The sequence below is a fragment of the Hippopotamus amphibius genome, chromosome 11 (assembly GCF_030028045.1).
Source record: "Hippopotamus amphibius kiboko isolate mHipAmp2 chromosome 11, mHipAmp2.hap2, whole genome shotgun sequence".
NCBI lineage: Eukaryota > Metazoa > Chordata > Mammalia > Artiodactyla > Hippopotamidae > Hippopotamus > Hippopotamus amphibius.
The window spans coordinates 84468546-84484277 of NC_080196.1; the positions used below are offsets into that span (position 1 = coordinate 84468546).

General features: G+C 42.5%; 1 protein-coding gene across 2 annotated transcripts in view; it reads right to left on the reverse strand.

Annotated features, from left to right (window-relative positions):
• PIEZO2 (piezo type mechanosensitive ion channel component 2) overlaps positions 1 to 15732 on the reverse strand; it is a 338838-nt gene that overhangs the window by 106627 nt on the left and 216479 nt on the right. For both annotated transcript variants that reach the window (XM_057700316.1, XM_057700315.1), the window contains exons 8-10: positions 6358 to 6520; positions 3556 to 3675; positions 898 to 936 (exon numbers count right to left, since the gene is read on the reverse strand). In XM_057700316.1, coding sequence (XP_057556299.1) covers positions 898 to 936; positions 3556 to 3675; positions 6358 to 6520 — 322 coding nt within the window. The remainder of the gene's footprint in view (positions 1 to 897; positions 937 to 3555; positions 3676 to 6357; positions 6521 to 15732) is intronic.

Consider the following 15732-nt stretch of genomic DNA (forward strand, 5'->3'; position numbering starts at 1 on the left):
TGTCGGCAGTGATGCCCTTGAGGCTAGCAAGATAGTCCTGCTCACCCCTCCACACCAATGCCCCACAGAGCCATTTCAGGACAAGGCAAATCTGACCCTGTCCACCTCGGCTGCACCCCATGCCGTGCACGCCGTCCTCGGTATGAAGTGTGAAGCCTGGAAAGGCTGCTGAGGCTTCAGGACCTGCTTTGGTCTCCTCTCCAGCCTCAGCTCCTGGCCGCTTCCCCCAGCCATCCTCCAGCTACAGGAACTCCAGAGTCACCTGGGTCCTGGCCTGGAGCAGAGCTGCCCGGGGCCCCCCTGCCCCACAGCTTGAGCAGCTCTCAGGACTAAGCAAAGTCCCCCCTGCCCCATACCTTGAGCAGCTCTCAGGACTAAGCAAAGTCCCCCCTGCCCCATACCTTGAGCAGCTCTCAGGACTAAGCAAAGTCGCAGGTTAGATGGCAACTCCCACGGGCCTCTACCTGAGGCTACAACTTGCAATTCCCATGTTGTACGCTAAATACAATTGCCTGTTTTTTCCCCTCTCTTTGGCTTTACAATTTTTCATTTATGCATATACATATAAACATATACACTCACACATACACGTGTGTGTCCATGAATGTATAAGACTTCTTATTCAAATCACGGAACAGGCATATCTGCAGCCTTTTAAAAAACCCTCCAACGTGGCTTTTTAAAAGTTTAAATACATTTTATATGTTTATACTTGAGCTCATGTTATATGAGTCAGTGTTTTAACAGCAATAAACCAGATATAATTTCTGCAAAAAATTATTTAAAAACGTATGGAAACTTTATAGACCATTAAAATACACTCAGAGGAGCTGATTCCATTTATGTCCCTTCTACATTACTGACGCGCAGAAATGAGAATTCTAAGGAGGTACTAACATCGGATGGTTTGTAGTCATCTTGAGTCATGGATAAAAGCTGCAAAAAGCAACGCAGGACAGCATGTTAATACGTGAGCAGAAAGCATCGTGACGTTTATACACAGCGATAATGTTGTACTACACACACACCCATCCCTTCAGCTAGCTGGATGCTAGTGTGTTAAGACTGCCATGCAAAATACAAAGGCATGAATAATGCAGCTGGAGGTTGCTGCTTCTATAACCATTTCCAGTTTCCGATGTTAACTTTTAATCACAACAGTAAATAAGCAGTCATTAACCACATGACTACAAAAGCTGATTATGTTTCTCAGGTGTTTTCTTCTAATAGAATTAGCTGCTTGGTTTTAGACTCCTAGGACCCTTTGAGATGTCTGCAGAATTCTGAAAGTATCGACTTTTCAAGAATTTGAAATTTCATAATAAAGAAAATTTGATGTGTAGTGTGAGTTGGGATTATTTTAAGAATTGCATATTGTCTACAATAAAACAATTAAGACATGACTATGCCTTTTAGCTATATTATTGCCGGGGGGGGGGGTTGGGGCTCCCCCCTGTAACAAGCATCTGCTGAGCTAACGGTTCTCCCACTTTTTTGGGTCGGAACTCATTCACTTCCTTAAAAATCACTGAAGGTCTCACAGAGTTTTTATTTATGAGTCCTACCCATCAATATCTATTGTGTTAGAAATTAAAATTAAGGCACTAAAAATATTCATTTGTTCATTAAAAAACTGGAATAAAAACTTGTTTACATAAATAATTTTATTCAAATGGCTATATTGTTAAAAAGCAGTGAAAAGAGTGGTGTTGTTTTATGCTTTTGCGTATCTTTTAATGTCTGGCTCAAAGAAGACAGCTGGGTTCTCACATCTGTTTGCGCATTCAATCTTCTGTGATGTGTTGTATTGGTTGAAGTAGTTGAAGGAAATCTGGCTTTGCCAGTTGGAAAAGAAAGAAGATCTCAGGAGTCCATCCAGACTGTGGATCCTCTTCTTGCATCCCCCTAAACTCAACACGGGGAGTAACCAAAGGTGCGCTGCGTGTGGCATCACCACTAAACCCCTGAGGGATCCTGCACCTTGACTGGGTCCTTTACCTACACACACATTGTGACTGCACGTGGTGTTTCAGGGATTAGACCAGCTCCACCAGATACTGACACAGTGTACTGCACAAAATACAAGTCTTCCAATATTCTAATTTTCAGTAAAAGTTCTCATTTTATCACCAGCAACAAATGCTGTTCGTTGTTTACCTTGAAGCAATGGACCATCCATTTATTTTCCAGGGACCATCTGCTGAATGCCCAGACCTGAACCACTCCAAACTGTCTGTCAGCTGTTCTTGCATGTAGACCTGGGCTGCTCACTGACCAAGTGCTTCTCCTCCTCGAGGGGTTGGCACTTTAAGGGGGGCTTCCCCTTGTGTCACTCAGAATATTAAAAGGGTGTGTGCCCCAAGGTTGAGATTAAAGAAAAGCAGTGATTATTTCTGGTTCATCAAGAATATTCTTAAATGGAGCTAGCCTTTCTGCTTTGTTTTTTAAGTGCACGACCATGGCTGTGGAGGTTCGCACTGCTGCCTTGGTTGGTGCTTTTGTACCATCAGAGCAGATGTCAGCACAGTCCAAAGGCAAATATCTTAAATATTATTACAAAAATAGTTTCAAGCCTGTGGATCCCAGGAAGGGTCCCAGGAATCCCCAGAGGTGGTCCATAGCCCTCACTTTGGAAACCACTGTGCTGCCTTTGTGGATATCATGGTTTAGTGACATGGGCGGGACATGTGTGTCTGACACGTGTGATGGTAGGAAAGGGCCCCTGGAAACCCCAGACGTGTCTGGGCACCACGTCTGCTCCATATGGCTGCAAGCTCCCTAAGAAGTTCATTCATTGTTTCCCCATCTCTTCCCCATCTCTCAGCCCACGACAGTCAGGCATCAAACAGGACCATGTGTCAGAGAGACTCTGCCACCAAGTAAATCTGAGAATCTGCTCCTTGACTCCCGAACATGCTGGGAAGCAAGTGCTGACCCCGTCTGAGAATTGTGAGCTTCTGTCTGCACCACATTGCAAACGGGCCATTTTAACAAGTCAGTGGCTGGCTTGCGTTGAAAATAATGAACAAATGGTGAAAAGGTTAAGAATCCCCCAGCCGTGTTCCTGTCCCTGGCGTCTACACTGCAGCCCTGACACAGGGAGAGGCTCCTCTCCATGTCCATGCAGACCAGTCAGTGTCCCAAGCGGCTGTGTGAGTGGTCACGATGACTGCAGCGGCCGCCCTGACACAGGGAATTACTCTCTGCAGTGCATCCCAGCACCCAAGCTGTCACCACCCAGGGCCAAGGGGACACTTTGCTGTTTTTTGTTTAAGTACAAAATTATTTTTTAAAATAAAGAACACTCTCTCTTTTTAGGATTAAGAGGCTTCAGGAGGAAGCACTGAACTATAAGAGGCTGTTGTCCTGGGTCTGGGGTTTCCCTTCCAAGCACTGGGTTCCCTTCTCTGAGCAGATGCTGGGCCCTAAACTTCACCACGAAACTGCTCCTGTAAACTGAGCAATCTGGGTTTGCAAATGGACTTATACGACCTGTATGTAGCAATATAATAAAAAGCAGCAATATAAATGAGAAACCCCTTCCCTGTGGCTTACTTTTCTCTCGTCTGTGGGGTAGTGGGTGGCGTACCACAGGCTCCGCCTCCTCTCGGCCGTGATGGGGACGGGGCTGCAGGCCAGGGCTTTGTCCTCTTCCTTGGTTCTCTCTTCCTGCACCTGAGACACAGAATAACCCACAGGACAGCCCTGCTCCCCGGAGCAGCCCCTCAGCAGCCTGGGAGACCCAGACACAGCTGTTTATCTCTACCCCCATGTGATGAGTTTGTAAAGTAACATATACACTACATGGGCTTTTATCCAGACACTTTCAAAAATGGCCAAAAGGCCTCCCTGTAAAGGAGAAGCACAGCAGTATCGCTTGTTCCTGATCCCTGCTAAGCCCCATGAATTACAGGAACAGGCGCTCACATTACGTCACCAAAGCCTCCTGGTGCACATACTCTAACCTGCAAGAGGAAGGAGCTATGCTGGGTTCACAAAAGTCACATCTGACTGTGGAACCCAGCCACGGGAATCTTTAATGAAGAGGACATTTACTAAAGGCAGAGTCATCTAAAGCTTACACACAATATTAAGCAAAAACAGAGCTAATGTATAAACTGCTGCCTTATCTAATCAGTCGTTGGCCTGAATCACAGTTGGGCCAGGACAGACGATGAAGAGAAAATAAGGATCAGAACGCATTTGGCGGTTGAGGATGGTTCTCAACAAAGATGCCCCGTAAAAGGGCACCCACACATGTTGATATGGGGCAGAGGGAGCGCATTAAATGTCACTGACCAGTTCCCGGGGCCCAGCGCACACAGAGCACCCACGCGGAGCACTGGACGCCCAGGGAGGCCGTGTGTTACATTCACCTCCAGACACCTGTTTCTCTCCCTCTTTCTCAAACACACATTGTAGACTTTTACCGCAGATTTCACATTTTGTATGAAACGAGCCAGGCCACCTGGAACTATGATAGAACCAGGCACCTGCCCTTCATCCCCACCCCAGGGAGAAAGTCCCATGTCCCAGCCCCATTTAAAACACAGCCCCTGAGGTGGATGCTGGTGTGAATGAGGCCCTGTTCTCCACACACCCCTGCAGACGCTGTGGTTTGTGACCTGCTGCGAACTGTGTGGCCCGGAACGTGGACTGTCCTCCCTATTCTCTGCCTTCCCTGGTCCCCGGAGAGTCCACGGCTAAGAAGGCCGAGTGTCTCCTGGGCCTGAGGGGCTGTAACAGCCCAGCAGCCCCTGTGCACAAGCGCCTGCCTGACACAGCACAGAGAAAGCCAAGGGCACCTGGGACTCTTGTGAACCCCAAGGCCTTAAAGTCATTTCCATTGTTGGTTAAGACACTGTTCAGAAATAGTTCCTGTGAGATATTTTAATTTTCTTTTTTTTTTTATGTGCGCATCTACACATATCCACGTCTGTGTGTGGAGGAAGCGAACACAGTAACGTTTTAAAAGACTTTACTGGCACACTCATGTCTTAGCAGAGACTTGGAGGAAAAGGTAACAGAAGGTGAGTGGGATTCCCCATGATCCCTTAAAGTCTCTGTCACCACTGCCATCACTGGGTCCGAGGGGAAGGTGAGACGTGAGACCCTGCAAACAAGGATGCTTGGGTGGTTCTCACATAGGAGGGAGGCGGGCAGGCCCCCTTCCTGCAGGAGGCACTTCCGCCGGGATGGAGGGAACGTGCCTCTCAGGGTTTCCCTGCGCTGACCCGGGCCTGCTCGTCTTTGGGGGCTGCTTTTCCTCTTGAACAATGTACAGTCCCCCGAGTGGGGCCTCCTCTCTGGGCCGACACTCTACCCCCGGCCCCAGGCCAGTGTCTGAGACGCTGGTTCTCAGACCAGTAGACACTGGTTGCCTGGCTGGCTGACTGTGTGCATGGAGCCTGGACGGGCAGACAAAGAGGGGAGGCGGGAGGGCACCAGGGCGCTGAGCTGGAGGGGACGTATCACAGGCGCCAGGCTGGCGTCTGACGTTTGTGCTGCTCACGGCACATTGGCCGTGAGGTGGAGCATGGCGCCCTGTCTGCACCACCTGCCTCCCTGGGCGCCAATCCATCAGCTGCCTTACAGCTGAGCTTCTCATGGTCATTTAGGGGAAACAAAAGTGGCCTGGAGTCTCCTGTCACCGAAAGGGAAAAGAGAAGGGCCACAAGCTGCCCTGGTCCTGACCCCAAAGTGCCACGTTCTACTAACAATCCCACAGGGAACAACCCAGTCCTCAGCCCCGCCCTGGGGTGGGGCGCCCAGGGGTTACGGCACCACTGAGACCGGGGACATCCCCAAGGCATCCCCAGAGGTCAGAGGTCTGAGAAGATTCAGGAAACGCCAGTCTCCGTGGTAACAGGGTGTGTTGTCACAGAGACCCTAGCTTTGTCAGCAAACGTGGGCTTGAATCTGATTTCTACTATTCAGTAAGTGCATGATTTACCTCTCCAACCTTGTTTTCCTCATCTCTAAGATGAGTACAAGACCTGTTCTTAGAGTTATGCAGGGGCTTGAACTAGATAATGTATGTAAACAGCTTAGCAGGTGGCCTGGCACTTAGTAAGTGCTCAGTAAAAACGAGGCTTCCACTCCCCTTACCACTGACCATCTGAGCAGCCGGTTGGGGGGGGGGGTGATATTGACACTAAACGTAGAGAAGCTGGTCTTTGTCCTGATAGTGTCTGTATTCACTTAATACTCTTTGCAGAAGCAAAACGCTGTAACAAGAACACTATAGTTGTTTTGGAATATAGTACTGATTAGCCAGCAGCTGATAGGAATAAACCCTTTCCCCTGGACTTTCCAGGCTGCTTTGCAGACAAAACCATGAAAACCTTTGATCCTTACAAGGGGCTCTTGCAGCCAGATTCGGATCAGAGTGGCCAGCGTGTAGTACATCACGAGCAGGACAATGGGGTTGGCGTGGTGGTACCACGACAGGTCTGGGTTGGCTATGATCTTCCATGTGCTGGAACAGTCTGTTTGAATGACTGATTTGATACCAAATAACCTGTTTAAAAACAAAGAAAAATATTCAAAAGATGCAACAAAAATCTGGGTCTGATCAACAGAATACAAGCAGCTGGTCTTACATTCATGAGCTGGTCCTCAGGGGATCCATCCTACTTGAGCACTTCATTACTCTTGTGTATATATAACTACATCTTTCAACAGTATCTGTGTGTATTTGTATGATATACATATAATATACACATCCTTTAATCATACACATGTGTGTTAATGTGTGTGTGTGTGTGTGTGTGTATAAAATTCATGCCAGCATTACCCAGATGGTCTTTACCCTGGTTCAAAATGTAGCTAATACTAAACTTTTGCACACCTATTAGAAATGTATGTTTTAATCGTCAATCAGCTCTATTAAAACCCTGCATTATTGAAATGTCAGGTATGTAGCAACATATTATTAAGTCCAGCTAAATGAGCACATACTTTGTTTTTGGTGGGATTTAGCATTAGTTATTCAGTAGTGTTGACATTATTGGACAAATATTAAAATTGGACACAGATCTATGATTCAGCCATAAAGGCCGGATATTGTATATTAGAGTTTCTATAAGATATTGTATATAAGTTTCTATAATTCTATAAGAATTTCTGTCAAATTTTATTTATGGGCAATTTGATTTTTTCAAAGCATTAAAATTAATTATATCGTTAATTGTTAAATTCTGAAATGGGTTTCTTTGATGTTGATTTCTACTACATAACCAGATACATTCTGATTATATAATAAGAAATTGTGTAAGTACGATTCATTTAGAAATTCATTGTATATGAATTTTTTCTTAAAAATGACTTTACTAAGTGAAAGAATTGTTTACATGTTAAGTCTCACATCTTTCTACTTTTTGTAGACTTTACATGCGAAATTCCTTTAACGTTTACTTCCCATTCTTCATTAAGTGATAAGGTTTTCCAAGACTACAAGTTCTCCACTTGTAAAAGCTCTCAGAGCTACTGCTGTTCTTATCAAGAGGCCAAGGCAGTGTTAGTGAATTGCTGAACACAAATTTTAAGGAAAGCTACATACAAATTAAACTTTCTTCAATGAGTTATACTAGAATTTGCTTTTATCATAGATTTTTTTCTCCCAGGTCCAGGTAGATTTTTTTTTAAGTTAGCATTAGAAAGAAAAGTTTCCTGATAGCAAAAGAGTTATGGCCCACTTAGAATGATGGGACATTCCAACAATTGTTTTGCAGTCCTACATTAAAATGCAATTTTTTTTTATAAAGTACGCAGAACTGAAAGCTTTTGGATTTAGGATCAGACATATCGGACAGTCTTTGGATTAACCTCAGTGACAGATTTCAGCTACTAAATCCTCTCTTTTCTCACCCTACACCTGGTATATATGATAGAAACAACCTCGCCAATTGTCAGTTTAAAAATATTTGTTTCCCCCCATCAGAAAGTTAGTGGTAAAAAATAAATAAATAAAATGAAGAAAAAAAAAGTTAGTGGTAATTTCTGCACCTACTTGTACACTGAATTATGTGCCTCCCAAAAAACCCTGTATCACATCAACACTTCACACCTTCCCATTGATAGTATAGCTCATTCCAACTGACTTTGCAAATTTCTGCAAGAGCACTGAGCAATCAGGCTTACGTGCTGTACCAGCAGCGTAGAGACTAACAAACAAGGGTAGAAGATATACCAGGGCTATGCAAATACTGCAAGACCTAACATCTCTCTCTCTCTCTATCTCGTCTGGATACTATAGAGAGAATTCCTATACAAGATAGGAAGTTTGTACATCCTCTCTGGCACTACGATTCTAGGATGCCAGGCAACATCCATCTATCACCTCATTTCCTTATATTCTGATTGCAGACCTTCTATGATCCAAGACTGCTTCTCAATATCGACAACACACAGAAAAGTGGCATCATAGCCCTCGACCTACAGGACTCACTCTCCATCTAACTGTAAAGCTGTGATGTGTGAGTCTGGTGAAAGCAGGGTGTTCCAGAAACTCTTTCTGTCTGTGGCTGTCTGGGATGAGTGCTGGGTGGGGTCATCAGAAGAGTGCTGAATGTCAGGACAGACCAAAAAGAGTAGATAAGTACATGAGAGAAAAGGAATCCTCCTCCTCTTCCCCTTCCTCTTCCCTCTCCTCTTCTGGCAGGGAGCACAGCTATCTCTCCACCTCTGTAAAGCACTTGCTTTCATTTTTTCTTTCCTTCCAAAGCACTCCTAACATCTGACAACCCATGGTTGTTATGACTTGGCTGGGTATTCATTTCTACGTGCACATGTTGGCAGATTTATAAAACCTTCACCTGTTTTCAGGTTCACTCCAGACCACATCTGCTCGGTCTCTGGTAATACAGAAACTCTGGTATTACAGAAATATGTAATACTGAAAATAACACCCCACTTTAAAAAATTTAATTGTGGTAAAATACACATAGCATAAAATTTATCATCTTACATTTTTAAGTGTACAGTGCAGGGGTATTAACTACATTCACATTCTTATACAACCAGCCTCCAAACTTGTCATCTTGCAAAACTAAAACTCTGTCCCCATTAAACACTAAACCCCTACCTGCCCCCCCTCCCCAGCTCGAGGCCCCCACCATCCTACCTTCTCCATGAAGACGGTTACTCTGTGTACCTTATACCCTAGAAGTGGAATCACACAGCATTTATTCTTTAGTGACTGGTTTATTTCACTTAGCATCATGTCCTCAAAGCTCATCACTGTGGTGGCAGGTGTCAGAATGTCCTTCCTTTTTAAGGCTGAATAATATTCCATTGTGTGGATGGATCACATTTTGTTTATCCATTTCTCAAAGGATGAAGGCTTTCACATTTTTTCTGTTACCAATAATGTTCCGAAGAACATCGGTGCACAAATACCTTTTCAAGACTGCACTTTTTTTTGCCATATACCCAGAAGTAGAATTGTTGGATCATATGGTAGTTCTGTTTTTAGTTTTTTGAGGAACCACCATACTGTTTTCCACAGTGGCTGCAATCAGTTTACGTTCCCATCAACAGTGCACAAGGCTCCAATTTCTGTACATCATTGCCATGTTTTGTTGTTTTCTGATGGTAGCCATCCTCATGGATGTGACCTTGGACACCACACTATTTTTTTTTTAATTGGCTGATTTGGGTCTTCGTTGCTGCATGTGTGCTTTCTCTAGTTGCGGCGAGCAGGGGCTACTCTTCATTGTGGTGCGCAGGCTTCTCAATGTGGAGGCTTCTCTTATTGTGAAGCATGGGCTCTAGGCACACAAACTTCAGTAGTTGCAGCACATGGGCTCAACAGCTGTGGCTCGCGGGCTCTAGAGTGCAGGCTCAGTAGTTGTGGCACATGGGCTTAGTTGCTCCATGGCATATGGGATCTTCCCTGACCAAGGCTCGAACCCGTGTCCCCTGCATTGGCAGGTGGATTCTTAACGACTGTACCACCAGGGAAGTTCCACACACCACACTTTTAATTTAGCCTTTTCTTTTCAAGAGCTGAGAGTTCTTTACAATCTGAGCCCCTCACACTGATACCATGAGGCATATTCTCCAATCAAATAAGCCCTCACTAACTAGTTGACATAATATCTTCACAAAACTTCACTGACAGGTAGTCAAGAGCTGAACTTTATTTCAAGAGCTTTTTATTTGTAACTCCAAGCTTCTACCCAGAATCACCTCCTTTAGTCTGAAGAACACCTTGTAATGTTTTGTGTCGCTTAGGTCTGCTGCTGGCAAATACTCTGTTTTTGTCTAAGAACATCTTATTTGACCTTTATATTTTCCACTTATATCCTTGGATATAAATTTATACCTTAATCTTTCTTCTTTTTTCAGTAGAACTTGAAAGATGTTGTCCTCTTGTACTTTGACAGGCATCATTTCTGGTGAAAAGTCTGTGATAATTCTTATCCTCATTCCCTTGCACATAATGTACTTTTTATTGTGATGTTTTTACTATTTTTCTCTATCATTGTTATTCAAAATTTAATTATATTGTGGCTTGGTGTGGTTTTCTTTGTTGTTTGTTTAGATTGAGGTCTGCTGAATTTCTTGGATTAATGGGTTTAGATATTTCATCAAATTTGGGAAACACTTGGCCATTATTTCTTAAAATATGTTTTTGTACTCACACATTTCTAAGACTCCAATTACACTTATGTTAAACCTCTTGAAATTATCCTACAGGTCACTGTGGTTCTGTTTATTATATTTCAATCTCCTTTCTCTCTTTGCTTCAACATGGATACTTTCTAACACCCTATATTTAAGTTCACTGATCTCTTCTCCTTTGGTGTCTAATTTGCTTTTAAGTCTATTTAGTGAATTTTTAATTTCAGTTATGGTATTTCCCCCCACTTTTCTCACTTCCATTTGTTCTTCTTGTCCATCAATTCTTTTTTATAGGTTCTGTTTTCATCTTCATGATGTTCATATTCTTTAATCTTGAAAATAATTAAAAGAGCTGCTTCAAAGAGTTTGGCACTTTTAGGTCAGTTTTCATTGATTATTTTCTTCTTGTTCTGCATATGTCTGACAATTTTCAACTGTATGCTGGACACTGTAATTTCCACATTATCAAGTGTCTGGATTGTGATGTTCTCCTTTAAAGGGTGCCGAAGTTTTATCTGACAGGCAGGTAAGTTACCTGGAGATCAGATTCATCCTAGCAGGCTTGTTTTTCAGTTTCTTTATGGCAAATCTATATGGCTAATGACAAGATGGAGGTAAGGAGGTTTATGATATAATGCATATAAAGCAATACCGCAGAATGCAGCACATAACAGCTGCTCAAGAAATTCTGGCTTCTATGACTATTGTTGTTATCACTATAAAGTATGACATGAATGTGCTTTATGACAGAGTCATACTTTTTAATTAATACTATATTGTTATTGCTGGCAAATAGAGTAAATAAATATCCTTCTTAAGATGGAGTAGAACCACAGTCCCCCCAGGGAATGGAGCTCTTCCAGGGTGGGAATATTTGCCACAGGTTGGGACAGTCTGGGTGAGTGGCAGGGAGGGTGTGTAAAATATACAATATTGTGTTACTAATATTAGGTTATTCACCAAGAAAAATCTCTTTCTTTCATCTTGGTAATGGGATCAAAGGAAAGAGAAGAGGGCCACTGAGGATACTGACAATAGTAGATTTGCTTCTGCAAAACAAGTTCTTCTGTTGTTTCACACGTGTGCACTCTCACACACCCACAATCTGTATGTTTCTTGCATTAAACTGAGAAATATACTTTGCACAGAATGGCCCACAACTATTTTCTAAGTCGAAGACAATGTGAATGAGGTAAGGGTGAGCTGCAGTCTTGTTCTGGATATAATGGGACACAGACTTCATGCTTTTGGTGGGTCTGATTTCAACAACCTTTACTGTCTTTGCTCTTATGACCTTCCAAGTCAAGAATGGGGAGAGTCTGTGGATTCAATGATCCTTGAGGAGAAAAAGAAGTCCCCTTGAAGGAGGCAAAACAGAAACTCCTGGGGTCACCCTTTCAACTGCACCCACCTGGTCTGATCTCATCTTCCATCCCCGCCTTCTGATACATCTGCCCACAGAATGCCCCAGCGCCCTGCGTTACGGGGTTGGGGTGGCAGAGCAGGTGTCAGGGGGACTCTCCTTGAGAATGTTGTGCCAGCAAGGCAGCTCCAGAGCCACAAACAGATGGGGTCAGAATATCCCCCTGATCCCAAATTCCAAGGTGCAGTCAGTACAAGTAAAGGCCAAAAATCTAATCTAACTGCTAGCAGGGGGGAAACAATTAGTTTTACACACAAGTAAAAGCAAAGACTCGCTATTAAGAAGGCAAGGCAAGTCAGACATCCACAGAAAGCGAGGTTTTTGTTTCCAACCCTTTTAAGGAAGAATGTCTTTGCTGGAAGGAGACTGAATCTACCTCTGAGTGATCCACCCAGAAGGATGCTCTCCCATCCCTACGGCGTCCATTCCAGGTGAGGACAGGCAGCTTTTACACACGAGTTCTTGCTACTTTGGCTTCCAACTCCCCTTTCCCCCTGCATTGCATCACATGAAAAACACAGCCAATGTTTAACGTCTTTTTTCATTAGTTTCTTACTTATGCTTTAAACACATTTCCATGCCAAACCCATAGACACTTTTGAGAAATTGGAATCTGAAGTTTCCGCACAACATTGTTTACTTAAGCTTGGAAAAACTTTGCATTGAGTCCCCTGGGCTCTGTATCATGGCTTTGAAGTCACTTTTGGCACATGTGTGTCTTAATAGTCCACCAGTTTGCTGTAATCGGGCTTAAACCTACCTGTGCAGAACGCTGCCTTCTAATAAAAATATTCTGTCCACAAGACAATTTTGCACCAGGTAGAAGGTGTGTTGTCTTCAGAACAGGCATAGCTGGTGGATACACTGAGGCCATTTGAAAGGTCCTTCCCATTTCACTATTAAAGGCCCTCTACCCTTCTCTGATGTTACATCTCAAGTTCATAAGAGAACATTTATATTCTATGAATTCTGTAGATTTATAGTCTATTTCCCATGCCTGAACACATTTTCACCTCTGGGAGCAATGTAGAAATAAGTCAGAACCAGGACTCCCAGGACAAGTTGGTCACCCTGTATGGCTTCTTATGACAAGACCAAGCTTGGCCTCTAGGCTGTGCAGGCTTCCATGTTGAGAGCACAAGAAAAGAAAGAGCAAATGTAGGCATTTCTATTACCCACAAATACAACTTTCTCTAAGTAGCTATAATGTAAACATGGATTTAAATACCTCATTTTAAAGCCGTACATAGTTAACAACCAATGAAGTTACAAAGGCAGAGAGAAGGAGACCCACGCCAAGCACGTGGTTCCTCTGATGAATCAGGTACTTGTTGAATGTCTGTGGCCAGCTCTGCTGGGGATCTGCTATTGGTTCCACCATACTGATACATGCAGATTTGAGGCACAAATGAATGAAAAGGTAGTAAGTGGTAGGGCTTATGTATCTATGTCTGCTGGCTTCAAATCACATCACCATATTTCTCACATGCAGTAAAGGGGTGAAATAAGAAAACCTCAAGAGTATCAGGAAACTCTAAGGAAAGGGCATGAATCATTGGAAAGTTTCACTATAGGACACATTTATTAAATTTGTCCTTTTATGTGCTGAGTCCTGACTCTGTGGTGCTATAGTCAGTACTAAGGATATGCAGGTAAGTAAGATATTATCTCTGTCATCAGAGAGTAGCCATGCTAGTGGGAATACTACTCAAATATGGTAGAACACTTTTAGGGAGTGTGCTCTGACCTGTTCACCCATAGGAAGGTGGCTGTCAAGGTTTTCCTCCCAGAGAACTGCTTTGCCTGGATGGTGGGTGCAGAGAGATGATTTGCACCTCCTCTTTCTGAGCATCAGAGCAGCAGGAGTTACCTCTGAAGGGCATAGGGGTGCCTCACTGACCCCATGGGAGGAAGTCTCACTCCCCAAGAGAGTAGCAAAGTGTCTGCTATTACATTTTAAATTTACTAAGGGCACTAAAGAGAAACCTGCAAACTAATGACCAAGGGGTTTCATTTAGTGCCAGAAAGGTCAGAGACATAGAAGGAAAAAAGACTGGATAATCTATTTATGAAGGCATGCTCAAACAGGGGAAAGCAAGAAATCTTCTGTAAGAAAAGTTGTATCTAAGCTAAAGTTACTCGAGGAAGAAGCAAACATATCTAGAAAAGGAAACAATTGGCAGAAGTCTAGCTAAAACCCAGATCTTCTCCATTTAAGTCCAGGTAAAATGTTTCTATGTTTTCTGGGATAATGTCCTAAGTGTCTCAGGTTCATGTCATGGGAAATGGCAATAACTTTCTACAAAGTGTCCTTGTAATGTGGCCCAACAAAAAGTATAAGCTGAATGGACCATTCTTGGGAATTCTCTATTTTAGGAAAACATGAATAAATTTTAATGGACATGTATCATGGAAATATAGCTCAAAGTAATTCTAAGAAAGACAAAGGTTACCTTTATGAAAAAAAATCCTCTTCCATCAATAAATGTCTAATAAGTAAATTGTCTATTTGCCCTAAAATAATTTTTATTTATATTGCTGTCATAGAAATAAAATTAATATACAATTCACTCTTTCATGTCATGCATGTTAGTGTAGGATGGGGTTAAAATGTTTAGAAGAGTGAAATATTGGCTTAGTGGTCATGTTAACCAGTTCCAAACTCAGAGAATCATGTAATGGATGTTAGAACTGTTTTTTTGTTTGTTTGTTTGTTTTTCTTTTTAATTCAGGGAAGCAGTTATTAGGAAGGTGAGAGCAACAATTTTTCATTAATATTAACATACAAAGTAACAGTAATAAGAAATTCAGATTTCTTGTCAGATGCAATGCAAGTGAGAAGACAGTGAGGCAACATCTTTAAAGTAGTGAAATAAAAGCTGTTACCCCAGAATTCTATACCCAGCACAACTATCACCAGTAGACTTGCACAACAGAAAAATGTGAAAAAAATTCTTTCACGCAAAAGAAAAATAATAAAAAAGATGGAAATGTGGACATGTGGAAGAACATGAGAAAGAATAATATATAGGTAAATATGTGTTTTTATTAATTAAAAACTCAAAATATAATTGACCCATTTAAACAAATATAAATAGTGTAGTATAAAAGTGAAATGTATAATAACAATGGCACAAATTCTGGAAGGGAGAAATTGCATTTTATCACTGAACAGTTCTTATACAAAAATAGTATAATATCACTTAAATTTGAATTAATGATGCCCTAAAGCTACCACCAATTTGCCAAAACAAAGAGCTGACTACTAAGTCAACAAAAGAGATAAAATGGAATCATAAGAAAATTTAATTTATATAGAAAAAGAGAGGAAGAAAGAATAAATAGGAAAATGGAAGAAAACAGAGATGATAGGTCTCAACTTAAAAATATTAATAGTTACATTAAATGTAAGTGATCTAAATATCTCCAATTAAAAGGCAGAGATTGGACAACACAGAGGATGATGGAATAGAAAGCATCAGGATCTGTCTCCTGATCCAGATAACAACTGTACCTACAGAAACTATCTAAAGTAACTGTTTTGGAACTCTGGAGTTTCCTTAAAGGCTTGAAGCTTCCAGAGGAAAGCTTGGCTGGAAAGTTACAGTTAATATTGGCTAAATTCAGCCTTCAGGGACTTCTGTGGTGGTGCAGTGGTTAAGAATCTGCCTGCCAATGGAGGG